The sequence below is a fragment of the Colletotrichum abscissum genome (genome assembly GCF_030869225.1).
Source record: "Colletotrichum abscissum strain IMI 504890 chromosome Unknown Scaffold_13.1, whole genome shotgun sequence".
Classification (NCBI taxonomy): domain Eukaryota; kingdom Fungi; phylum Ascomycota; class Sordariomycetes; order Glomerellales; family Glomerellaceae; genus Colletotrichum; species Colletotrichum abscissum.
This window is the reverse complement of record NW_026850021.1, coordinates 32,443-57,785: the sequence shown is the minus strand read 5'-3', so window position 1 is coordinate 57,785 and position 25,343 is coordinate 32,443. Positions and strand designations below refer to the sequence as shown.

The 25,343-nt window shown below is 50.3% G+C and overlaps 12 protein-coding genes across 12 annotated transcripts; 3 read left to right on the top strand and 9 right to left on the bottom strand.

Moving 5' to 3' along the window:
- Nucleotides 1–240: 240 nt before the first annotated feature.
- On the bottom strand, nucleotides 241–2,719 carry CABS01_06169 (uncharacterized protein; the record flags this gene model as incomplete). The annotated part of the gene is made up of 3 exons (XM_060539535.1): nucleotides 241–663; nucleotides 720–1,944; nucleotides 2,004–2,719. 3 exons carry the CDS (start codon nucleotides 2,717–2,719, stop codon nucleotides 241–243), a joined length of 2,364 nt encoding a protein of 787 aa, XP_060404072.1.
- Nucleotides 2,720–4,839: 2,120 nt separating this feature from the next.
- CABS01_06168 (uncharacterized protein) lies at nucleotides 4,840–6,207 on the top strand (the record flags this gene model as incomplete). The annotated part of the gene is made up of 1 exon (XM_060539534.1): nucleotides 4,840–6,207. One exon carries the CDS (start codon nucleotides 4,840–4,842, stop codon nucleotides 6,205–6,207), a length of 1,368 nt encoding a protein of 455 aa, XP_060404071.1.
- A 445-nt stretch (nucleotides 6,208–6,652) lies between these two features.
- On the bottom strand, nucleotides 6,653–6,893 carry CABS01_06167 (H/ACA ribonucleoprotein complex subunit 3; the record flags this gene model as incomplete). The annotated part of the gene is made up of 2 exons (XM_060539533.1): nucleotides 6,653–6,663; nucleotides 6,719–6,893. 2 exons carry the CDS (start codon nucleotides 6,891–6,893, stop codon nucleotides 6,653–6,655), a joined length of 186 nt encoding a protein of 61 aa, XP_060404070.1.
- A 565-nt stretch (nucleotides 6,894–7,458) lies between these two features.
- On the bottom strand, nucleotides 7,459–8,585 carry CABS01_06166 (uncharacterized protein; the record flags this gene model as incomplete). The annotated part of the gene is made up of 5 exons (XM_060539532.1): nucleotides 7,459–7,526; nucleotides 7,576–7,782; nucleotides 7,845–7,929; nucleotides 8,197–8,291; nucleotides 8,354–8,585. The coding sequence occupies 5 exons, from the start codon at nucleotides 8,583–8,585 to the stop codon at nucleotides 7,459–7,461; spliced, it is 687 nt and encodes a 228-aa protein (XP_060404069.1).
- Nucleotides 8,586–10,038: 1,453 nt separating this feature from the next.
- CABS01_06165 (uncharacterized protein) lies at nucleotides 10,039–10,428 on the top strand (the record flags this gene model as incomplete). The annotated part of the gene is made up of 2 exons (XM_060539531.1): nucleotides 10,039–10,114; nucleotides 10,178–10,428. 2 exons carry the CDS (start codon nucleotides 10,039–10,041, stop codon nucleotides 10,426–10,428), a joined length of 327 nt encoding a protein of 108 aa, XP_060404068.1.
- A 591-nt stretch (nucleotides 10,429–11,019) lies between these two features.
- On the bottom strand, nucleotides 11,020–13,650 carry CABS01_06164 (uncharacterized protein; the record flags this gene model as incomplete). The annotated part of the gene is made up of 1 exon (XM_060539530.1): nucleotides 11,020–13,650. The coding sequence occupies one exon, from the start codon at nucleotides 13,648–13,650 to the stop codon at nucleotides 11,020–11,022; it is 2,631 nt and encodes an 876-aa protein (XP_060404067.1).
- A 1,304-nt stretch (nucleotides 13,651–14,954) lies between these two features.
- Nucleotides 14,955–16,572, top strand: CABS01_06163 (short chain dehydrogenase; the record flags this gene model as incomplete). The annotated part of the gene is made up of 5 exons (XM_060539529.1): nucleotides 14,955–14,957; nucleotides 15,321–15,412; nucleotides 15,500–15,552; nucleotides 15,650–15,818; nucleotides 15,936–16,572. 5 exons carry the CDS (start codon nucleotides 14,955–14,957, stop codon nucleotides 16,570–16,572), a joined length of 954 nt encoding a protein of 317 aa, XP_060404066.1.
- Nucleotides 16,573–16,665: 93 nt separating this feature from the next.
- Nucleotides 16,666–17,922, bottom strand: CABS01_06162 (major facilitator superfamily transporter; the record flags this gene model as incomplete). Its single annotated transcript, XM_060539528.1, has 1 exon — nucleotides 16,666–17,922. One exon carries the CDS (start codon nucleotides 17,920–17,922, stop codon nucleotides 16,666–16,668), a length of 1,257 nt encoding a protein of 418 aa, XP_060404065.1.
- A 2,066-nt stretch (nucleotides 17,923–19,988) lies between these two features.
- Nucleotides 19,989–20,424, bottom strand: CABS01_06161 (uncharacterized protein; the record flags this gene model as incomplete). Its single annotated transcript, XM_060539527.1, has 3 exons — nucleotides 19,989–20,031; nucleotides 20,086–20,280; nucleotides 20,336–20,424. The coding sequence occupies 3 exons, from the start codon at nucleotides 20,422–20,424 to the stop codon at nucleotides 19,989–19,991; spliced, it is 327 nt and encodes a 108-aa protein (XP_060404064.1).
- Nucleotides 20,425–21,593: 1,169 nt separating this feature from the next.
- On the bottom strand, nucleotides 21,594–22,679 carry CABS01_06160 (fatty acid hydroxylase; the record flags this gene model as incomplete). The annotated part of the gene is made up of 1 exon (XM_060539526.1): nucleotides 21,594–22,679. One exon carries the CDS (start codon nucleotides 22,677–22,679, stop codon nucleotides 21,594–21,596), a length of 1,086 nt encoding a protein of 361 aa, XP_060404063.1.
- Nucleotides 22,680–23,810: 1,131 nt separating this feature from the next.
- Nucleotides 23,811–24,202, bottom strand: CABS01_06159 (uncharacterized protein; the record flags this gene model as incomplete). Its single annotated transcript, XM_060539525.1, has 2 exons — nucleotides 23,811–23,970; nucleotides 24,054–24,202. The coding sequence occupies 2 exons, from the start codon at nucleotides 24,200–24,202 to the stop codon at nucleotides 23,811–23,813; spliced, it is 309 nt and encodes a 102-aa protein (XP_060404062.1).
- A 235-nt stretch (nucleotides 24,203–24,437) lies between these two features.
- Nucleotides 24,438–25,327, bottom strand: CABS01_06158 (uncharacterized protein; the record flags this gene model as incomplete). The annotated part of the gene is made up of 4 exons (XM_060539524.1): nucleotides 24,438–24,544; nucleotides 24,603–24,899; nucleotides 24,952–25,167; nucleotides 25,225–25,327. 4 exons carry the CDS (start codon nucleotides 25,325–25,327, stop codon nucleotides 24,438–24,440), a joined length of 723 nt encoding a protein of 240 aa, XP_060404061.1.
- Nucleotides 25,328–25,343: the final 16 nt, after the last annotated feature.

Genomic DNA, 25,343 nt, shown 5'->3' with positions numbered 1-25,343 from the left:
AAGCTTGTTGATAAGTTAATAACCCGACCTCCTCGGACGGTGAGGAAATGGTCCACACGCCGGCGGGATAAGATGGGTCAACGTCTGATTTCAGGGTTCAGGTCAAAGGAGGTTTGGCCAATATAGTCGATAAAGCTTGAAGTGTTTATACAATGACCAATCGTATGCATCAAATATCTCTTTAGAGTTTGCTCCAGGGCCCATGGATTCCGGTGTACATCCCCGTGTACCTCTCCGGCACTAGAACTCGCCTTGGAAATCGCCTTGTGCCCACTCATTTGAGAACCATGCCAAGGAATCCAACCCCATGGGTTCCATGTTGAAATCAAGACTGTCAAGTGCTCCCTCGAATGCATTATTGACCTCCAGTGAGCCGAGCGCAGTGGGTTGTGATGGCACAGGCGCCTGCTCGTCTGGCTTGTTGGATTCGGGAACCTGTATATCTTCCCAAGCACCAATGCCAAATGGGCGATTGGTGAGCTCGTCGGCCGCCGGCGCGCCTCTATCTGGATCGTCCGCCAACTGCACCTGCTTCGCGCGAGCAAGGCGGATGCGCTTGGCACCGTTGCCATTTCTCTCGTCCTGGGGCTCTTCACTAAGCAGCCGACTAGGGGTAGCCTGTATCGAGAGACCGTGGTCCATGAGTCGTTGAAGATCGGCTTGCTGTTATCACTGATCAGTAAACTCCTTGATGAGACAAAAGCGCCAGTGTTACTAACAATCGAGACTGCAGCTGTTCCAGAGCAACAGCCCTTGGTCACCTCGAGACAAACCGAAGCCTTTTTACGAAGGATCTCTGGCGTGAGACCGTACTCTTCCGCGTTCAAATGGTAGATGTAATAAAGCATACGGATACACTGATACGCGCACACCGGCATATCGAGGTCCGCAACGGGGTAGTGGTCCAGCGCTCTGATGGAGGTGAACATATTTGACATTTCCATCGCATGCTCGTAGCACTGGCGCTGACAACCAGCGATGAATTCGGGCCCCAGCCGTTCAGCAGCTGATCTAGTCAAAGAATCGCGAAGCCCAACAAGTCCTATCCTGAAGAGATCACAGTTGCACTGCCGCAACCAGACATGAATCATGATGAAGACGCAAAGGCGTGGAGAATATGCTCTCAACCGCAGGCTGTTGTCAGACCAGCGGAACGACACAGGCAAGCGCTCAGCAAAGTCCGAGAGCTCCTTTGCAAACGACTGGAGTTGCTCCTGAAGGCGGCCAAGGTCGTCGTTGGAACAATTTGAGGCTCGCTTGGCGAACTTGAGGATTCTGCCGCGGAGCCAGAGAATGCGGACGTGTAATGCTAAGCTGCCAATATCGTCATTCTCGGACTCATCGGGACTAGGGACCAGCGGTCGTAACGATGGCGGCGCAAGATCGAACTCGAAGTCTCTCTCGTTGCAAGGAAGTGAAATGTGAATCGTCTCGGGCGTCCACAGGGTCAGATCGCGGTATCCTCCAGCCATGCCTTGGTCAATCATGAATAATGCCCACATTAGACGGCGTCTTGATTCCTGGGCGAGGAAGCACAAATCTGGGTTGTCGTAGTTGAGTCGAAGAGCCGTAGCGAATCTGGCCGCGGTAGCAGCAAGCATAAAAGCGCTCGAGAAGCGTCGTGTCAAGATCCGATACTTGATTATGAGAGCAAGTGTTTGCACTTTGATCGTTGACGCATTCTCGAGGCCCTTCAAAATGAGTCCCTCAGACTCATCAATACATTTCTCGCCATACTCTCGCGTTCCCGGCCCAAGGTCAGTGAGCATGCTCGTGATGCCAATGAGAGCCAACAGCAGCGGCCGGTCTAGACCGCCAACATTATGCCGCTGCATGAGAGAGGCCCGGTGAAGGAAGGACAACATGGGAATGTGATGAACATGGCGAAAGAAATTGTCCAGAGCTCGACTTATCAGAGACTCGAACTGAGGATCAGGTGCCGAGCTGAATTCAGTCAGTGGATGAGGCACGAGGGTGAGTAAGGACAGTAAGAGTGAGCCTACAGATCATGATTAAAGGTGCTGGGGGTGTTGGACGCCATAGCATCGGCCATGGCGGCATCGGAATCGTGTGCCACATCATCCCTGGACAATGACCGACGGTTTCGAGCGTCACGATTGGTAGCGAGTGCCGAGTTCGACGAAGTCGGTGATCTGACTATTTGGTCGACGAGACCTGGGGGATTGATGCTCAACCGGGTGCGCTTGGAAGCTCTGTAGACGCACTCGATGCCTTGGGTACGACATCGGTCACAAGCCGGTGTGTGACCACTACACCGAGCTTTACGTGAGTGACAGCTCTGGCATGCTTGTCGGACACGGCGTCTTGGTAAGGGAAAGGTGGGAGCGGCAGCAACACCATTAGCATCAGAAGATGGGTCTTCGTAAGTACAAGAGAAACCGAGGCGTTCGCAGTTGCTGCAAATGTCGCGTCGGCCGTCGCAGCGGACCTTACGGGCCCGGCAGGTGACACATGTCGTCGCCGAGGACCGCTTTGTCGGTTTCGGAGACACGGACGAGGCTGCGGCTGATGCTGTCACGGTGGTAGCTGCGGCGGCGGCCAGGTCTGCGGTTATGTTTGCCGTCGTTGAGGCGGCGGCGGTGGTGGTGGCAGCGGCTGTCGGTGGTCTGTCGGGTCGGAGGTGATGTCCAAGGTTGTCGTTGTTGTTATTGTTGACGCTGCTGTTGCCGATGGTGTTGCTACCGTACAGGTCTGCCATTCTCCCAATTACCTCGATAGGCGCGCGCCCTCGTTGCTCACCGGAACTCGGCGGCGCGTACAATAGACATGGAGAGACAGATGAGGCTCAGTCTAGGGCTCATGGGTTGCCCATTCCGGAGAACAATCGGCGTGGGTCTCTCTCTTTGAATGCGTGCGCGCAGCCGGCAGCGTGTCTACTTAGCTACTGTATTCGTTCCGAGCTATGCCTAGGTAATTATGCAGGAGAAATCCGGGGAACAATCACACTGTGCGTGACTGTCCCAGCTCACTTGACGTAAGGTAGGGCAGAGTGTGAGGACTGGCAGTCAGTTGGGGGATACGGAGGACGGGGAATGCGTGGGAAGAGAGAAGGAGACGGAGGAGATTGGCTCTGGGAGGCGCTCCGTGACCGAACTGTGAACTGTGCATGTGTCTCTCGGCACCACACTTGTTCTCACTCCTCAATCCTCAATCCCCGGCAACGGTCCCTCTCAGGCGACAATACCTACACTCCATTCCATGTACGTTCCTGGCACAAGTCATAGCCGTAACCGGGCCCTTTCGGGGGGTGTCTCTGACCTTGGGAGCCTTGGGAGGTGACATTAGTTCCTTGGTATCGGAGCTGAGCAACCCCGATCCATCATTGCTGGGCATTAATCAGTGGGGTGTGCTACCCTTCTAAGGTACTGCCAACTTGCCAACGTAGCTCCCCGAAAATCTCTCCGGTGGGATGTTAGGGCGAGGAACTTTGTTTCTAGAACACCCAACGCCACAAATACCCTAAGAGACCTTGGGAGTCTGTGAGACGTAAAAGCCATGCAGCGATTCCACTCAAGCTGACACAACAAATTCAACGATAGGCTGAGCTCGGAATATCTTGACTTTAGCAGGCAAAAGTGAGTCTCCTGCAAAACTGTCCCTTGTCCATGGGTTATGCCAACATAACGGTGAAGAGACCACCGTCATTTGGAGAACCATCCACACAACACCACTCCGGCACAAGGGGCGGCTGTCGGCACCCAGTGGGCCTAGATGAACTTGGATCTCTGAGACTTTTGCGAACGGGACTGAACGCTCAATTGTGCTCGAGCGTCGAGAAGCAGTTCTTGAAACTAGCCACAGCTGTAGAGACTTATTAGAGCCTTTACAGTCACGCGACACAATCTGAATATGTGCACTTCTTAGAGGCTAAACAGCGTGTAAGAGACAGTCCCCGGCTGTCGGCTTTGAGATAGATACCGATTGCCGGCACCGAAAGCCGCGAATGAGTGACCTCCAAAATACGTTGTTTCTGCATTTCGCACGCAATCGCATTGGGGCCAATACTGGACGCTCTTTTTGAAGGCATACCAGACTCATAAGAACATTTCAACAAGGTCATTTAATTTTTGTCGTGGGTTGCCTCATGGAGAGAGAAGCTTAGTATTGCCGAGAGCCGAGTCAAGCCCCTCTTGTACTCTAGGAGTATGAGCGCTTCACCGCAGCTTCTCTTTGTCACATGGAATCTGGCTTCTTTTATCCTTCGAATGTGTCGTAGACATGTAGCGCCCTCTAGGATCTAACGGCGGTCAACTTCTGCCTCGATTGTCTAGTAATAACTCTGTACTATGTGCTTCGCATAGAGAATGTAAGTCTTTCTGTTGATTCTCGACAAAACAGTCTAGTCTAGGTAGTGAAGGCAGTCTACACGAATCCGTGGCGCCTATTTTATCACAGCCTCCTGCAAAAGTAAGTTACAAGAGCCTGATCAATTATGACAATGACATAAGACACAGTGTGTGAGTTGGTTGAACGACCGGACAAATGCTTCACATTCTATCCGAATTTGGATGCGCTACACCGACAATGCGGTCAGGGATACTCGGTGAGATGAGGCGGTCAAGGTGTGGCCGGGTGGCGGTGCGGGGCTTGACCGAGCCAAAAGGGAGGGGTGGCCTGGGCGGCTGTCTTATCGAAGAAAAAACTACACCCCACCACAACCCCGCGATAATAGAGAAATTTCCCATTTCGTTCAAAATCATTCGCCGCACTCACTGCCTGCTGCCTCGACACTCTCGATTTGTCTGCACCGAAAGAGCATTTTTCGCCGCTTTTCGGCGCTTAACATTCCCACCACAAACGAAAAGTCGACAAGCCATCATGTCCACCGATGCCGTGGCCGCCCCGGCGGTCGCAAGCCCAACTGCGGCCGAGGAGCGCAAACCCATACACGCTATTGTTCTGGATACCGGCCCATTGATCAAGAACGACCCTCCTGTCAGCACTCTAATCGCACAGGCCGATGAGCTCTACATGCTACCCTCCATTGTCGACGAAATTCGCGATGTCAGCACCCGCACTCGAGTTCAGACTACCCTCATGCCTTTCGTCAAACTTCGCAACCCCCGCCCCGACAGCGTCAAATTCGTGTCCGATTTTGCACGCCGGTCTGGTGATCTCGAGGTTCTCAGCAGACCTGATTTGCACTTGCTTGCCTTGACCTACGAGCTTGAGCTTGAGAAGACCGGAGGCGACCAGAATCTGAGGAAACAGCCGGGTGCGCGGTCTTCTAACGACAAGGCATCCGGCGCCGAGACACCGGTACCAGAAGCCGAGGCTGAAAGTGAGTCGCAGGGAAAGCCCGCGACCGAAACCGATGAAGTGGCGGAGCCCACTCACGTCCAGGAGGACACTTCAATCGAACAGAGCGCTGAGGAGACACAAATCGAAACTCAGCAGAGTGCGACAGTGGAAGCCTCGTCATCGGACGTTGAGACGGCACAGATTACACAAGATATGAGCAACCTCGAGGTGGACGACAAGACAACATCCGAGCCAGCTGTAACAAGCGTCGCTGGCGCCAATGAGGCCCAGGGAGAGGAATCAGATTCTGAAGACGGTTGGATTACACCGTCCAATGTGAAGAAGCAAAAGGAGAAGGACAGCAAGTTGCTGCAGCCGACTGCGCCTGCAATTGACATCAAGGTCGGAATCCTTACCTCCGATTACGCCATGCAGAACGTCGCTCTGAGAATTGGGCTCAATTTGCTCTCGCCGTCCATGTCGCGCATCACCCAACTCAAGACGTGGGTCCTGCGGTGCCACGGGTGCTTCCAGGTCTGCAAGAAGATGGATCGCCAGTTTTGCCCTAGCTGTGGACAGGCCACTCTGATTCGCACGTCTTGCACGACCGATGAGGACGGCACCTTCAAGATTCACTTGAAGCGCAACTTCCAGTGGAACAACAGAGGCAACGTTTTCAGTATTCCCAAGCCTTCAGCTGGCACAGCCAGCGGCAAGCTCTCCAAGAACGTCGGCGGCAAGAACAACTGGGGTACCAACCTCATTTTCGCGGAAGACCAAAAGGAGTACGAGAGGGCTGTGGGTGACAATCGCCGTGCTCGGCGGAGAGATCTTATGGACGAGGATTACCTTCCGAGCATTCTCACAGGTGACCGCCAAACCGGTGCCAACGGCAAGGTGCGACTGGGTCCAGGAAGAAACATTAACGGTCGTAGGAGGAGATGAGAGGCAGTAGGTGGGTTGGAAGCTGATGTTTATATGTTCTGCATGATACCATGATAGACCCCTTAAAAGGCAGGAAGAGGGCCGCGAAACGCAAAAAGTCGAACGGAATGGGAACAAGAAAAAAACGAGGTTGGATTTTGGATGTGTCGCTCTGATTGTAGGAATTGCAGAGCAATCTATCGTAACACGGACCTAGTAAAAAGACTCCGATGATCCCCTGAATGCAAGCCTTTCCCCAACGCCGATTTTTGTATACCTGGGCTTGTATTCACGAGCCTTGAACAGCTGTCAAGGGCTTCGTTGACCCTCCCTCCGCGCCAGACCATGTCTCATGTTCTATTTGTTGTGGATGAGTCGTTCTCAGCGGCGCATGGTGTCGTGAACGAGCTGGGATCGAGTGGACGGATGTATGGTTTTTCGATTGCTTCTTGTGCGATTTACACATTTACTCGGCCTCTGGAAAAATCATGATTAGATTGGTTTCCGGTCGAGTAAGAGGCGCAAAACTTACTTTGCTGCGTAAGCAGAAGGTTGAAGCGACGCTTGAGCGTAACGCGCTGGCGCGACCACTTGTCATCGGGAGAGAAGCGGGCAGGGTGAGCAGACTTGGTGACCTTGCCGTCGACAACCTTCTTGAGGGTGTAGACACGGCTGCCCGCCTCATCGAGAGTGTACATCAAATGCATCGTGGAAATCGGGTGGATGTGGTCGGGTTGAGCGTAGAATTGTCGGTGGGTGGTGATCACTGTGCAACGCCTGGGCTGGAGAAACTTTTTTTTTCTGGCTTTGCGATGCAGACATTTCGAGGTCACGTGACTATCGGTCAACAACCAATAGATAAGGCTAATCTGGGTATCTTCTCGGTGTGGAGTGGGGCAGCCTAAAAGGTACCTTACCTGCCCGATCCTCAAAGATGATTCCGCACAGTAATGAGCTAAGTGCCCAAGGTACCTTGCCTATTGTCAGAGTCCCAATGTCACAACCCAACATGAATGCTTATAGATTGTTAGGAAATCGCCACATTGCCTTGCTGAAGTCTCAATTAACGCACACGTGGAGTTCTCTCGGCGCTATCTATCGTGCAAATCGAAAAACGATGCCATGTTCAAGGTAATGGACATATCAAATCTGATGGCTAGAGGCCACTATTGCAGCATTGAATGGCATGACCTATAATCGGAAGTTGCGGCACCATGAACCTGGCCCATCCGACTTTTGATCAAGTGTAGGGACTGCCTAACCTCCCTGCCTTTAATGATGGTGCCCCATTCCCTGCTCCTTAAAGGGCTTGATGCTATTGCCCTTGGGGAAGGAAGGTCCTACTAATGGTGAGCGCACATTCTAATCATTGCGGAGTGACAAACGCACCAAACTTCGGGTGGACGATATAGTTGTCCTTGTATACATCTACTGTATTGTCCCGAGAATAGTCCATGACCTTGTCAAAGTCAATACATTGGTGAGGCGCCGTTTGGTTCACGATGGGCTTCGCGTCGATGTCAGTCCACATGTGGGTGATGATGGAAATGTCACCACGACAGGCTGCACCCATGCGGAGGACCTCAAGACAGTGCTCTGTGGTGTTGATTAGTACTATCCCAGGTTCGACGACTACGCGGTCTCGTTGACAAACTCACGGTTATGCTCTCGATTCGTAGCGATTTCTTGCTTAGTTGCGTTGGGAAAGTAGTAGTCGGGCGACAGCGTTTGGTAGAGACGCTTCTGTACATCTGGTTAACTCTACTCAGATAATCGGCGTGGGCAGAAGATAACTTGCAATGCAGTGCAATTCGTGGAAGACACTGAGCATGCCAAGATACCCGCCATCGGGTAGCTTGACCGCTTCATGCTCCCGTCCCCAACGATGTACCCATTCTTCGGAAACTCGGATATTGTTATCTGAGGTAGGCGACTCAGATTAGTACATGTACTTCCATGTAGATTCAGTAGTGGCCTACACTGTAACAAGTCCCTCCATGCTTGATCTACCTCTGGTCTTGGTTCACCCGTGTATTTGCCATGTGGCGGACCTTGAATAGGGAAGACTTCGAGATGAGTCTTCTCGCCGACAGCCTTTGGCGGTGCTGTACCATAGTGAGTTTCTGGGCCTGGGATCAAGCAGACATTTCAACAATGTGAAACCTACCATCTATCAAACTAAACACTCCCGAAAATGGTCTGTTGGGCAATAATGAAACAGCAAAGATTGCGGTGTAGATGGTGATCAAGACGGCATGGAGAGTCCACACCCCGAATCTATGAAGCTTTGATGTGTGCCGTATGTTTGCTGCTGCAACTGCGGCCTCGACAGCTTCACGACTCGATGCTAGACTCTCATCAGAGTACACAGGCGCGTACTCTTTGTGATTTCGGCCCATCTTTGAGCTGAATTCTCGATAGCGTCTGGAGGTGAGGCAGATAGGAAGTCTGTCAAAGGCCCGACAACAGCAGAGAATGAGATTTGCAGGTGAAGGAGACTAGGACAATTGAGCCGTCCGAACGACCAAATGGTAGACGAAACCAGATGAAGGGAAGACGCCGAGTGGGTGTTGCAAATTGCTACGAGATAGCGTCTTCAGATCAAAGCTGGAAGGATTCGTGAGGGATCACAAAGCTCTGTAAACTCCGCCACAGTCACAGATGTGGGCATGTCCCGCCTAACGACCCAAGCGGGACATGTGCTGATGATAATCCTTTCCGCCAGATCTGGAAGGTCTGTACAGTGAAGGTCATCTTATCTGCGATGGCGTTTTGAGCTTACCTCCGTCAGAGGTGAAACAGACGACTTGAATGGCCGGACGACGAATGTGTCGGTGCATCCAAATCCTTCGAGCGTCAACACTATACCCAGCCGGAAGAACCCCCGCTGACCAAGTCCAATGTCTGACAGTGGCTCGCTTTTCGAGTCCGGACGAACCAATCTGATACCAATACACCATCCTGTTACGTGTGCCCCTGTCGTCGCATTGCATATGGAGTTTGCCTTCGATGAAGATCAATGGGAAGTCAGCGAGGAAAGCAAGTTTCTGGCGCTCAGTGGGTATGACAAAACTAAACCACTTTCCACATAGTAAACAAACCTTTATACCACGAAACAATTCGCATTGCGTTTGTACCCGAATCTGGAAAACAAACTTTTGAATGAAGGCTGATTGCTCCACCCTTCGGGATTAGAATCTCGACCTGGATAAGTTTAACCTGTACGGACAAGAGAAGGCAGCAAGTTCGATGTCGAGAGCATGGCTGAGAATTCGAACGCCGGCTGAAAGACCACGAAGTCTCTGGGTCTCCGTTCAAGCTCTATGCAACTAGATCCTATGGCTGTGGGGCGGGAAACTAATTTCAATTCGGAAGGTCAACGATGGAGGTGCTCGTAAGCATGACTCTAAACGGCTACTTCAAATGCCAATGAAGACTGGACAGATCCTTCAACATTTAGCTTACTTTTTTGCCACCATTGACTACCCTGTAAAATTGAGTCTTGGAAGTTGTGCAAGTGAAGCCACAGTTTGTTAATTCTGACTGGTGAAACCACGATTCGTCAGTTGCGAGAGTCATCTAAATGCACCTGCCTCTTTTATCTCGCAGGTCAGCTTGCAAGGTTCCAGCTCCTGATGGCATTGTATACGAACCGAAAGCTTTCCACTATTTTCAAGCGTGACCGATTTGTCTCACGGGGAGTCGATCATAAGAGACAGCTCCAACGCTGTTCGCCATTTTCCAACTAGAAGACCTCGACCTTTCCTGTTCTTTCAGACCAATTATTTTTTTGATTCACACTACAATTCTAAAGCATTCTCTTGACTCGCCGAAGTCTACGTATATTACAACATGAAGGTGATCGTCTTGTTAACGGCACTGGCGGCTTGCATTGCTGCATTGCCTGCTATTCCTCATTCAGGTCAGGGTACGTCGGTGATAGACTGGAGTTTTTGGCTGGAGATTGGTTTCATAAGCTAAGTGTAAACAGCTCAAACCAGTGCAGATGAATCCTACCTCCCCATGAGGATACGGGCCGAGACCAGTGCCGACGAGTCTTATTTGCCGATGAAGAGGGCCGAGACCAGCGCCGACGAATCATACCTCCCAATGAGGCGGGCAGAGACGAACGCAGATGAATCTTACGACCCTATGAAGCGCGCTGAAACCAGTGCCGACGAGTCTTATGACCCCATGAAGCGCGCTGAAACCAGCGCCGATGAGTCCTATCTTCCCATGTAGACAGACTCACGTCAAGATGGGTTCTGTTGGCTTCCGGGTCTCTCAACTCCGATGTAAGTCTGAGCAAGAGAACACAAACCAGGGATAATGAGGCTCAAGATCACTCGGGATCAATCGCAAATACTGAGTTGTTGGGGGCGCAGCGCGATATTTACGTTGGTGTTTCCCTCTAGAACGAGAAGTGTTGACTGAATACAACCACGATTGCACATTGAAGTCTCGATTGAGGTCCAATCAAGTCTTAAGTACTGGGGTCTAAGACCACTGCTCGATCATGCTATTGAATTATTCCAAATCCTAGCCCGAATACTCATGAAAACCCCTTCTCAACGGGCTTAGGCCACAGGTTGCTGAGGAGGGGTTTCCGGGCAATTCACTACTTTACACCAGTGTTAAACTCGTACGTCAGTTCAAGGTGAGACCAAAATACTGGCGGTAGTCAGAGGCACATGGGACATTGGTTCACCAAGCTGGTACAGACCTCAGTTGCCTAAAATTGTATCATTCACCCGCTGAGACAAAACAGAATTGAATGGGCGAACCGCAGAACTCGTTGACGGGTAGACAATAACAGGATTTGGATGGACAGAATCAAACTAAAACATAACTTGGGTCATGGAACTCATAGTATCCAGAACCCACTTCAGTTGACTTCCCCCCATTGGGCATCGTGATGTCAGCCTTTGTGTTAGGAGGGATTTCGACGACCATGTGGAATCCATCACGATGCACGGCATTTTCTTCCTCATTATTTTCGAACCACCATTGGACCTTAACTTCTCCATAAGGTGAAATGTATTTCGAATCAGCACTGGTAATGTTGCCGCCAGGAATCGGGGCAACAGTGATTCGCTTCCAGCCCGGTTCCGCAGGAGCAATACCACCAATGACTTGATGCATCCAGTTGGCAACGGAGCCAAACGCGTAGTGGTTGAAGCTGGTCATCTCGCCAGGATTGACGCTACCATTTGCGAGAAGACTGTCCCATCTCTCCCAAGTGGTTGTCCCATTTTGAACCACCTGATATAGCCAAGAAGGCACTCGAGTCTGAAGAAGCATGCGATAGAAGTCTTCAGTGGCGCCAATGTCTCTGAGAGCAAACCCGAGAGGCGGAGTGCCCGCAAAGCCTGTGCCAACAAGGTAGTCATTGTCTGCAACGATCTGTCGCAGCTTCTCGGCAGCAGCTGATTGCTGTTCTTCATCAGTGAACAAACCGAAGTTGAGAGCCACGGCGTACGCAGTCTGAGTCTGGTTTGCGAGGACACCATCCTGGATCCAGGCGTCGTGAAACGCTGAGATAAGATCCTTCCGTTGAATTCGGTATTGGTCGGCCGCTTCGTCACGTCCCAAAGCTGCAGACATGTTGGCGAGGAAATCAGTCATATGGATCAAATACGCATCGGCGACCAGGTGCTTCGCAGTGGTGGCGTTCCCCGGGGCATCTGAGGGGGCCTTGGGGTCAAGCCAGTCGGCAAATTGGAAAGAGCTGCGGTTCCAAAGCCCAACGTCGTTACGGCTGATGCCCGTATCAATCCAGGCTTGAGACTGAAGGTATTGCTCTTCGAGAAGACCAACATCACCAAATGCTTGGTAAATGTTGAAGGGGTTCGCGACAGCTACATCTCCCCAGACTGCGGCAGGAGTAGCGGGACCTCCAGGGGGGATCGTTGGAATGGTGAATGGAACCACCATTGAGTTGTTTCGCTGCATTTCTGACCAGATGTCTTTGTGCCAGCCTCTCCAAAAACCAGCAGCGTTGTACAAGTAGTTGGCCGTTGGAGCAAAGGCGTGAGCATCACCAGTCCATCCAAGTCGCTCATCACGTTGCGGGCAATCGGTGGGGATCGATAAGAAGTTCCCCTTCATGGACCACCGCACGTTGTGATGGAACTTGTTGAGAAGCTGATTGGAACATTCGAACCAGCCGGTTTGCTCCATGTCGCTGTGGACAACAACAGCAGTGACGGAGTCAGCGGTAAGAGGAGTTTCCTGTGGCCAACCATCGACTTGAGCATAACGGAAACCATGGAAGGTAAAACGTGGCTCCCATGTTTGTGTGCCGTTACCGTGCAGGATAAGAGAGTCGGCCGCGGTGGCAATCCTAAGTGGTCTAAGAGCGAGCTCCCCATCTTCGAGAACTTCGGCATGGTGGAGAGTGATGTTCGTACCGGTAGGCCCAGAGACCGTAAGTCTCAGCCAGCCCACAAGATTTTGCCCGAAGTCGATAAGCGTCTTACCAGACGGAGATGCGAAGATGGACTCGGGCTTTCTTTCTTCAAGTCGTCTGACAGGAGGTCCATCGGGAGGGACTAAAGCGCCTTTGAGTGCGGGTAACTCTCGCACCGCCAGCCAGTCGTCGGCGGCAAATCCTGCAGATGACCACCCCTCCAGCTCTGCCTCTAGTGTGGAATCGTAATGTTCGCCGTTATAAATCTCGGAAGTGATAAGTGGACCAGTGTTAGCTTTCCAGGTCGCGTCGCTCGGCACCATAATCTTGGTGCCATCTTCAAGAGTGACGACTAGGAGACTGAGAAGGCCGATGGTGTCTCCATAATTGTTTCTGACACCGCCACCGTAGCTGAGTCTACCAGAGAACCATCCCTCACCGACTGCAACACCAATTGCATTGTCTCCATTGGAAATAAGTTCCGTGACGTCGTAGGTATCGTACACATGCCGGTAGTTATATGATTGCCATCCGGGGGCAAGAACATAATCACCTACCCGACGGCCATTGATCTCTGCTTCGTAAAGCCCCAATGCGGTAATGTAGAGCCGTGCACGAGTGACATTGGCGTTGACAAGAAATGGTTTTCTGAAATAGACCGGACGTTTAGGAGCTTTAACTTCAGTCTCCCTTTCGGCAGCGACGGGGACAGCCCCGGCCCAATCTGAAGAGTTGAGGAGCCCGGTCTCGACCGTGACCCAATCTGACCAGGGCGTAGACAGTTGGCCAGGTCTACCGTGGGCCCGAGCTCGTACTCTAGCTTGCTCGGCCGATTCTAGAGCTGCCGCTGGCCATGGAACAAGGAGAGACTCAGTCGAGTTAAAGTTGTGGATGGTTGGGGGATCTGACCCCTTGAGAATTTCCAGATCGTAGGCGCTCTGCTCCCAGTCAACGGCATTGCCAGAGAATCGCCATGAGATGCGAGGCTCTGATTCGGCAATGCCAAGAGCTTGTCGATGGTGCTCGAAAGAAAGCTGAGATATCAAAACAGCCATGATGAAGAGAGAGTACTTCAATAACTCCACCTAACTTAGCGAATAAAGGCTTAGAAAGGCTTGTATCGACAACCGCTAAATGATGCCGCAATTTAGGCTATATATATATATATATTGTGGCCCTAGGAGGACATTAAATAATATAATTTTATACCAAGTCCACCGAGGCTTGTCGGGGAGCATTCACCCGTGTATCCATACCCTTGAACTTGCCATAACTCAAACATTATTGCAGTTACTCGGCCGTCGCTATCCCGTTGTCGAAGTTATGCTTGAGTGCTAGCCTTAGCTAGGAATTCCTAACCCCTCTGCTCGTCTTAATCAACCCGAAGTCTGTGGATCTTGCCATCAGTTTGCGGGGTCCCCAGACTGTGAGGTAGGATCCTTGACACCTTCTGACGGCATCTAGGATCGGGTGTTGATCTTAATGGGGGCTCTTGGCCTTACACCAAAAGCCGGATAATCCGGCCCACGGCAAGGAACTCACCAAGGTACTTGTCCCATCTAACTGCCCAAACCTTCAAATAACAATGGCACGCGAGTGCTGGCGTCTTATTGGCAATTTGGAGGCTCACAAGTGTAAGCAAAGATTAGTAAGTCAAGACTGGACCAACTGCCATCGCAGAATTGCTTGCTTTGCAACAAATAAGCATAACGGTTGAGTTCTGAACCTCATGGGATGAACCGATGTCCAAACAATTAGCATGCAACCCAAGAGACTCGCGACCCCGCATTGATTTGTCGGTAGTTCCAAGAACCCAGTCACCATGCTCCCTTTCCCCAGCTTCTCCGCAATGTGACGTGCGGGGGCCATGCACACAGCTGACGCATGACGCGACCATGTTTTCCAGACTCGTAGTTGGTACTTTTGATTGTGTGCAGTCGTAGCTGATCTATCGGTGCATTCGATACGCGGATAGACCGCAGCCAGGCTGCCAGCCAAGAGCCAAGAGGGGCAATCGCAAAACGTTCTCACGAGAGCAAAGATCGTGGCCGACATTCCGCGGCGAACCTCTGATCCCGTCGGCTGGCAAAACATATGATGGCACGGAAACCTGGAAACTCCCCGACTTTCCGACCTTGTCGCACCGGCACAAATGGCCCGTTAAAAACACGACTTTTGCCGCTAGAAAGTCACACAAGGCCTTGGAGCTAACAGCACGTCATCTTCGCTACCTTACAAGTTGTCAACTGTAGGCTTCTGACCTAGTCACCGCTCAGCACATAACAGCATATTGCTAAGCTTTTGGTGTCTTCTCGAGTCTTCAGCCCATGCTACGGCCTACGGGTGCTCAAGAGTCCTTATGGTGAGTGTCTCAAAAGACCACCTTGCATTCCGCTCTTGTGGCACTGGAGCTTGCACGTTATGGATCCATACATGTAGCTATGTAGTAATTAAGGCACATTCGATAGGATGCACTGGAGTCGTTCTGCCATGCGACTGGTCGAAGCGTCGAAACCCTTCGCCCGGGGTTCTTGATTCCTATTGCATGGACTTATCCAGTAGATTACTAAGGACTCGGCCGAATAATGTGGTACTGGGCGGAAATCCGCGGGCTGCGGACATGAGCGGCCCACATGTCTCTCTTGACCAATTTAAGCTCAATTTACCTCGGGATTCATCTCGTAAAATGGTCTGAGAGCTGACACGTTTAACGCTTTCACCACAGCTTCCTCGTTCTCCACCGTTCGACATCTACTTCCAGTGCAGTATCGACAGAATGGGCATCCCAGCAGACAAAAAGACAGTCCTGATCACAGGGTGCGCTACACCCCTTACCAACTTAGTTTTAACTCTGACTCGCCGAGCTGATCGCTGGAGGCGTTAGTGCTGACATGTTTACTGCAGCTGTACCCCAGGGGGAATTGGCCACGCCTTGGCAAAAGAGTTTCACTCCAAAGGTTGGTGTCAACTATCCAAGGACGAATAATTGGTGTTCGAGTAAATGGAACGAACCAGAACTGGAGATTTGGCTTGCTCACAGCATTCTTCTCCCAGGACTCCATGTCATCGCAACAGCCCGCAGGCCCGAAGTTCTCTCGGACTTGAGCGACTTGGGATTGACGACTTTACCACTCGATGTTACTGACAGCGACAGTATCGCAGTCTGCAAAGCCAGGGTCTCCGAACTGACTGGAGGCCGCCTTGATTTCCTGGTCAACAACGCGTAAGGCCTACCTCATGCCGTGGTGATTTTGAGCCAGACGGTTGCTTCTATTGCTCATTGAGACTCGGTTTTGTTTGCAACTCCTAACGGCTGCGCTGCTTACTGACCATCTCCCAGTGGTTTGACACACACTGTTCCTGCAACCGACATCAATATGGACGAAGTTCGACAGACTTTCGAGACAAACGTCTTTGGCGTCATGGCCATGGTCCAGGCTTTTGTGCCGCTGCTGATCCCGGCCCGCGGTCTCATCATCATGATCAGTAGCCTTTCCGCCATCTCTCCCTATGTCTTCGGCTCAGTCTACACTGCGACCAAAGGTGCCCTCAACTCGTACAGCCGTACACTTCGCCAGGAGCTTCGTCCGTTTGGTGTGCGTGTCATGATTTCTATGACTGGTACTGTCAAGAGTCAGATTGCTAAGCTCACTCGTGAGCTCCCGCCTAACTCGCTATATACTCGTGTCAAAGAGATATACGCAAAGCGCCTTACGTTTTCCCAAAACAACGCAACAGTGTCCACGGGGGATTTTGCCCAACAACTAGTAGCAGAAGCCCTGAAAGGAGAGGGGTGGCTTGGTGGTTGGGTCGGAGGAGCTACCAACTGGTTCTGGGCTGGTGGCATGGCTGGGTCAGTCTGGCTGGCTAGACTTCTTTTCGGCGAATGGCTCTTGGATGAATTGGCCTACCGGAAATTTGATCTGCCCAAACTTGAGGCAATCGTACGTAGGCAAAATGCGAAGAAAGTGGAGTAGGCAAATACGTGTATTTCATTAGTCCAATCTGTTAGCCTAGAAAGCTTCATATTCTTCCCAAGTCAAGTCTATTGCAATTCAGTCATCTTGAGCTCAAGGCTCTTCCTCATCCCTCGAACGGGATTTCGAGCTGTCATCTTCGCGATCTCTAAGACCCAAGAATAATCCTAGCATCAACAGATCATAACATGCCTTCATGATTCCTGCTCCCGTAAATACTACGATCCAAAGATTCTTTCCGGCAAGATAGCCTGCAGAACCTAGACCACCCGCTTGAGCCCACGTCTTGACAATATTGACCACGCCCAATACAGCCGTTCTTTCATTAGGGAGAACTGCTGCTGCAAGGAATGCCTGCCTGGGCGCTTGATCCATGCTTTGGGTACATGCTCTCAAGGACAGGAATGCCATCGCCGTCCATGTTCCACCAGAACCAGGCAATGGAAGAGGAATCATTGCCAAAAAGACAGCCGACGGCAGGTGTGTAAAAACCATAGTCTTGAGTGGTCCTAGTCGGCGGGCAAGAGGAAGTGCGACGAGGTTCGAGATTGTGGCGAGAAGATTGGTGACCAAGAACAGAGTTCCAAGGGAGCTAGGCTGAAGAGAGTGAACGGTAGTGAAGTAGTAAGTTAACCAAGATGGTGATGCCATGCCGGAAGCGAAAGAGTCGAGACAGAACAGAATGAGGAGCCGGAACAGAATCGACCGAGACATGGGAGAGATGTAAGGGAGTAGAGCCCTTGCGCGTTGCGTGACCGTTCGCCGATGGGACTTTGATCCTTGTGACCGCCTATATTGGCTTTGCTCGGTGTCCGAGACATCGCCAAGTAGAGGTTGAGTCTCGTTGTTTCTTGGACTAGTAGAATCGTTGATTTCTGCCGGCGGTGCCTCAACACCAGAGGTGAGGGCAAATATAAGCAATAGCTTGAGCAAGCCGATCGCTGCATATATAAGAAAGACGACTCTGTATGCTTCGTTCTGGGTCCAAGACTCATTGTCTTCAAGGGCCTGCACGACCCAACCGCAGGTGAGTGTGCCTAGAGCGGCCCCTGCTGAGCCAAAGAGCGTGTACCATGCGAAGATATCACTGCGCCTTTCCTTCTGCGTAAGCTGCGCTAGAATTGACTCTTCAACGGCGCGGAAGGGTCCAATTTCGTTGCCGCTGGGACTGATGACCCCGAATATACTGGCAATGACAAGAACCCAATAGTTTCTAACCATAGCAAAGATCAGACCGCTCATAACCATCAATGCGGCTCCAGTGGCCAGGACTTTTCGTCTTCCAACCTGGTCGGTAACGGCGGTGAGCAAGAAGCTGATGACGACATCTCCGAGAAGAGTTAAAGTCATGAAAAGGCCGATTCGTTCATCCGAGTAGCCTAGACTTGAGAGGAAGTGTACTAAGATAAGAAATGATGCGCCGTATGCAAAGAGGCGAACAAAACGCTGTAAGCAGAGTACTTTGGTATCGCGACATGACTGCGAAATCGACACGAAACCGCTCTCTTCGCCAAGCCGCGATAACCAATGATTTGGCCCAGAAGACATAATGGTAGCCAAATGAATAATGCCGTGCGTAAAGGGACTATTCGAATGTCTTCATTTTCAACGTGGACGCTAGATAGACTTATAAGTCGAACAGTGTATCAGTCGATGTGAAGTTTGCTCGGGCTGTGAGCTCGGAGTTACAAGTGGAGAGGTCGGAGAAGTTCGGTTTAAGCCAAACTATTGCAAAACTTGAGTAATGTCACGTGTTTGAGGCCGCTAGATATGACGTGAGAGGCGAAACATTTTCGTGATTATTATTTGCTAAATTCTGGAGAATACACCACAGGCAGAGGAAAATTTTATTCTCGTCCGTCGGCCCCCTGTTCAACATTGCCGCTCTTCCGCCTTGACTACGAGTCAAGGTTACACATGGCGAGAATGAGGCCAATTGCACTGTGCTCCACTTGAAACACTGAGCCTCCATACGTAGTGGTGCCCTCAGGAAAAACGCACTGGCACTGTTTTGCCGGCATGGAGGCCTTTATTCGGCGTTCTTCACCAATGATACGAGGCTGGGCGTTTTTCTTTTACTTGAGTTCATTCGCAATCTGTGAAGGCAGAATGACCAGCGATTAGATTTCACATCGAGGATCAGTAGGATCACGCGATAGACAACCTCTCAGGCTCTCACTTACAGCTCGGAGGAGTACTAATCGCGGAAGCGGTAATTAGTTAGCACAGTTTTGGGTAGACTCGAGAGGTCACCTTCGCGACCCATTTCAACCCTTGAAATAAAACAGAAAGCATTGTACTTCTTTCGCCGGAGGGATTGAAATGTTGCTTTGGTCCAAATTACCCAAGGCCAGTAGCAAATTTTCGACTTTCTATTCAATAAGTGCTATTGAATGATTCCGATCCGAACACGAATGGTAAGAAGATCTAGACCGTTATTTCTTTGCTGATTGCGAAGTATTGCCTGTAATGTAATTTAGCTAGTTACCAAATTTACCCGGAAGAAGTCAATCATATTTTGGAAAGTGGGATTGAACCGAGGCCCTGGACCGATGCTTCAATGCGTCAATTGAAACAGTGCGTTGCTATACGCTAATTGCTTCAAAAGTTCTAGACTACAAAAACAATGTTTCCGTTTGGGAAGGGACTTGCACCACGATAGAAATCACGAGGCGGGATATTCTTACGTGAAGGAGTCACTCCATTAATCGATGCAGAAGTCAAGTACGGGTTGCAGAAACATCTGTAGAGTACGCAGATCTCCACATAAGGCCTCTAGCATAAGCTCAATTGGACCAAAGTCAACCATGGTGACATTCGATTTTGCATGGTTTATGACACTAAGCGACGACCCATGCAGTCACCATGTGAATTGCTTAAGACTACGTTCTTGCTATACTGAATGTCGGAAATTCATGAACGTACATATTTACACTCCAAGTGATAGGGGTATAACTCTAAGCAAGTAACCATTCGGAATATTAGATCAGGATGCTCGAATTCATGCTAACCCCACAGACCAACGGTAGCTATAATCAGATTAACTTTAGTCCTCTCACATGCGGAAGCAAGGGAACGCGCTTTCATGGACCTTTAAGAGTAACCTCAAGCCCTAGCAGAATCAAGACAAATCGCACGAGCTTCACTGGAATCTTTGCAGGTCTTTGAATTCATATTAGGTCATTCTGCAGCGACTGGATTGGCGAGAGCATTGGAAGCCTGGCAAGCTTGGAGTTGATGGTATTTCTTTTCGGACTGGCACTACACATACGTGGAGACTGGCGAGTGTCGCGCATGAAACCAAATGGCCCGAAAACAATACTGATGACTGTAGACTTCAGTTCGACGTTCGAAAAGTACTTTAATTATGATTATATTCCTACCAACCCTTTGGTTGATATTTGGTAGTGAGGTGTCTAGCAGTCCGCCTTGCTCTTGGAAACGGGGCAGTTGATAGCGCTAGGAACGTTTGTGTTAGTTGCGTAGTCTCTTTTTGGTTGCTACTGTGCTTACTTCTTGTCGGACTCGTTGGCGGTAATACCCGCGGGCTGCTTCTTGTCCACTGTGCATTTGGCGAAGACGTTGGGAACAAGCTGCTGGGAAGTTGTGCCGCAATCAAGGTTGCGGGTGTTACCGTTGGCATCGGTAACATCAATGTCGTGGCCGACGCTCACGTACTGGTTGTTGATACCCTCACCGGAGAAGTAACTTCGCACGTCTAATCAGCTCGGTCGCCTTGAAATCCGGAGATAGGACCCCTTACCATCCGTAAACAACCTGGCGGCTCTCAAGAGCAGGAGCAGCCTGGGCTCCAGCGACGAGAAGGGCAGCAGCGACGGTGAAGGCACGCATTTTGAATATTATTTCAGAGTGAGAGATGTAAAGCGGAATGAAGATCAACGAGTGACGATTTGCGGATGGCAAGCAAAGATATCTTACATCCGCGGGCGCATTGTCTCGAGGTTCTTATACTATAATGTCGCACTCTGAGTACCAGTCTTAACTTTCACGTTTACGGGCCGTAGTGGGGTCTATAATTTCTGAATGCCTCGTTATCATGCCCTGACCGCCGCCGAAAGTTACCAGTGCCCGGTGATTCCGAACGAGGGAGCAGCTCAGCGGCAATTCACTCTAAGTCCGAACTCTAAACAGGTGTAATTTTGTCGCATAGCGTGGAAACAAATTCCTCCCTATTATGACTGCTAGGGATTATACGAAGGTATATTATAATGCCTTCATGTTGGGTCGAAAGCACGGCCCTCTGCCAATGGCGCGCACGTAATTACCCCAATTCTAACTTCGCAGAAGGCCGAATGAGTACACTAAGTGGCTTATGGTGAACGTAAACTGCGAACCGACTAATGTATTTGAAGGATCTGGTTATCTTGAAACACAAATGATAAGTAGTTTGTTCATAGGGCGAGATACTGCATGGGGCTGTTCTTGGAAGAAGTCTTGCTGCAGAAGTCCATGTCTGCTTGGGAGGGGTTCGGGCACCGAGTCAGGAAGCAACCAACAGGGATATGGCAAGTTGTCTTCATTTGGAGAAAAGTATCACAGCCTCACACCCATTTGATCCGTAGGTCCCCTGATACTTTGATAGGGTAAGCCGTCGGAGGGTAGAAACCCTGTCAGAATTGCGCGTTGACACATTCGTCTGGTTAATACGCTCAGATTCAATCAAGAAGAGGTGTATCTGTCACCACGACACAGTTGCTGCTCATCATGTGCGAAAAATCACTGCTTGTTAGCTTAGTACGATTATGCATGGCAAGAAATGCAGTGTGATGTACAACAGCCTCTCTACTTAGATGCGCTGCTCTTCTGGGAAAGATACTCTAGTCTTGTATTGCACTACTCGCTATGTGATAACACGTCACTACCTCCTAGGTTCCTACCCCTCTCGGTGTTTCTCTCTAACGACACTTTTATTCTCGTCCACCACCCGTGATGGGCTTGAGTTATTCCATCACGGTAAGATCAAAGGATCTATCTAGCTTATGGGGTAGCTACCTCTGTTCTTACAAGAGTGGAATGACAGCTGTATTCGTGTAGTCAGCAGAATCGGCAGCACATTCGATTCTGTCCATGCAGGTCCCGAAGATACGATCCCACAATCGAGTGTGCTTGCCGTAGTTGCCGCTAGTCTTCCAGCCTTTCCGATGATGGAGATCATGATCCTCAAGCACCAACTCGCAGTTAAAAAACTGAAGCGGCCATGCGAAAGGTGTCGGAGTTGTGGCATAAAGACGCAGCCCGCTATGTCCCGTCAATTCAGTGAAAATAACATATTCCTGACAGAACCACCATTCGTAAAAGCCCATTGGCAGCCCTACGAGCTTGAGCGTCGCCCACGTCAAGAAAGGGATACCGGCGATGTCCCAGAACTCTTGTTCACTGTCCGCGAAAAGCGTGAGAAGAGGGTTCGGGTGTTTCGTAAGGTGGTGTGTCTTGTGGTACTTCCACAACGAGTCGACCTCGTGCATAAGTCGGTGATACCAATAAAACCAAAAGTCCAAGACAACACCGTAGAGACCAATCTCGAGAGGAAGAAGCATCCAATTTATTGTGGCCGGAGCCTCGTTCGAACGATACGAAAGAATCACAGCCATCATTGATCGAAATGTGGCAGTAGATATGAGTGACTCGAGTACTGTTTTGACACTTTTGTCGGGGACCCCGTCGCGTTCATGCTTGTCGCCATCAAGGAATCCGTAGCGTTGGCCAAGACCGCGCATGGTATTGATTTGGTGGATGGCGACAGCCTTTATCGCCACGCTGTAGAATACGAAAGCCGCTACGGGGTGAACGTTATATCCAGTCAAGGATACAAAACCTTGATGAAGTAGGAGAGGTATTGTTGCGTGTAGCAGTATCCACCGATGGAACTGCCAGTGTGGGACATAAGGCACTGATTCGGTTTTGGAGTGGACGGGCGCAGGTCGGTCAAGCTCATCGTGATAGAGTCCTAGGCGTTCGATAATCCAGTGACCGATCTTCCACGTACGCTTGTCGCTGCGACGCCAGGTTGACCTCATAGGATCTTTGCTTTCGATCCTAACAGTTTGGCCTTGGCTCGCCGTAGTTGTCGTGAGAGTAGAAGACATACTGACAGGTTTTTCATCAGAGATGCCTAAAGGTTGATAGCAATGAATGTTGTACCACCCTATCATTATCAACCAGGTAGGGGATCTACAATCACGATATATATAGTTTCATCTGATGATGATCCTCGGCACTACCACATTCACGTGTCCCACCCCCACATTGAAATAAGCTCGGACAACACGTCAGACCCTTATGTAGTATTGACAAGACTTCTTCTTTTGACACCTGATTGAAGCGCCATTGCGCTTGGGCCAGAGTCGACATCTTGATTGCAGGTAGGTACAGAAATGTGTGTTTCATATGGTTCCGAGGCTCAGTGTGGCTATGCGAAGCTATGCGAAGCTATGCGACGCATCACATCCAAGCCGAGTCGATCAAAAGCCGAGGCTATCGAAGATCGGCATCATTCGATGCGGAAGTCTCTTTGACTCGTTATGTGCGAGCTGAGCGCTATGGGCGCTGTCGTAGTCAGAGCACATGAGACGCGATGAAAGATGTACCTTGGCCCGTAGGCTAGACTAGAGCAAGTAGGAAGAAGTTTTCAGGGACCTTTCATCTAACCATCAGAAAACCTATCACGGATGACATTAGCCCTTCCCGCCGAATGGATGATGCTCCGTCACATGTTGGTTTGCATTGGCGGAGACAAGGGACCGAACTGTTCAGAGGACATGAACATAAGATAGCCTGTAGTTTCAAACCCCAAATAAGGCTCGCCTAGGCCATGTGCAAGATATTGGGAGCACCAAGAACTCTGGTGTTCTGATCACATGCGCATGAACACCGGCGGGTCGATTCTCTTAACACACTAAGTGCTAACGCATCTCAAGGAACCTGTTAGATCATAAACCTCTGTGGCGGACACGGCCGGGGTAGATTGTAGGCGTTAAGGCATTACCCTTGCTGATGTCAATATGTTTACTCAACAAATCGTGACAGCGTGACGTACCGATGGCTGGAATTAAACCGAATGAGTCATGTTCTATTCATGTTTGTGGTACCCCTCTTCTGTTACTCACTTTCTCGCTCTCTCACTTTAAGAAAAAGATTGAAGCCACACAGAGCTTGATGTCTTGTCGCCGGAATTTGCCGCGAAATGTAAGAAGTCAATGTTCAGGTGGCTAAAGATTTCAAGAGGAGCCATAAACGCAGTTCTGCTGCATCTGGAACGGGACCTGGATGGTCTGCTTCTTGAGCTCTGTGCATGAATCCCTCAATGTTAACACGACATGGACCTCCTCCTTGCAATATAAGAGGCAAGCCCATTGTTTGTAGGGAAAAGTTGCCCCACTAGGGTATGGTTCCACCCCCAAGCCTCGGGTTTTCCAGTCGACATATTCATATACGTTGTGTTGGCTACCTTACTCACTTACTACGGCTCCAGGATATCAAATATGCACATCATAATTAGTCTATCGAGACAGTGAGAGTATTCACTAATACTGTGTATTAATACCGTGTAATCGATATCGAGAACCGCCCGAGCAGCCAGCAAAGGCAGAACATAAAAATGAATACACATCGTAATTTAAATAGATCCGTCAACGATTACATTTGAACGCATGGAATACACTGAGTGACGAGAGCCTTTTCTTGATTCCGTCTCCAGCCTAGGGAGGCAAAGTTCATACACCGAGGTAATTATGTGAAATCAAATTTCTGGATAGATTTACATATGCGGATAAGGAAACTCACACATTGTTTTAGCAGGCTCTTGCATTACCTAATTACCAGCTGCAACAATTGAAGATATTGAATTAGACACTTGCAGCGGCCACTTTAGCAACTAAGCCCAGGATTCCTGCTGCAGTGATTGGCGAGCTTGCCCTTGAGAATCCCTCCCGGAACGGCAGGCGTTCTTGAGCTAAGGGTTATGTGTAAGCATACGAACCATGGCAACAAGAAGGCAAGATTGGACATACTAAACAAAACCTTCACCCATTCGGTATTGGCATTTCCATCCTCCAGATTTCCAAAGACAGAGAGATAAAGAGCTGTCTCAATGAAGCTGAATTGGGTACCATCGGCCGTCAGGTTGAAGACAGGGTTAGCAGCAGCAGCGGCTTGCAGACGCGTTACCCTCGCCTTGGCGGCTGTTGGGATGCTGATAGTAGTGTTTGTAAAGGCGACCGCTACCGATTCCCAAATGTCTTTATTGAACGAGTGGTTGTCGCCAAAGTAAATGTCATTACGACTTAGACTACCGTCGTGTTCAATGACTGCCACTGACTTTAGGGTATGCACACAATGTTAAGGGTCGAGTTGACTCACTGCCATGGGTATTGAGATCGTCCAGGTTAAATGTCGCGTTGTTGCCAGTCGTGGACGTGAGCAGAGCCTTTTGTCCCACTAAAGTAGTAGCAGCAGGATCCAGATTAACGGCTGCCGTAAAGCCGGCAATGAGGTCTGCAAGAGAGACATTCAAGCCGCTACGGGGGAGGTATCCGTGGTTGGCAAGAGTGTTCACCATTGGACAGGGGCTACGACCTGAGAAGTGTCAACAGGAGCTTCAGATTCGTATATTCATCTGATTGTGAGTATTACGATCGGCGGGAGTAGGCGCAAACCAGTCATTGGACCCGCGTCTGACAGCGAATGCGTCCGCTGCGAAAGCGAGAGAGAGAACGAATGTGGATTTGACAAGCATGATTGGCAAAAGGAGA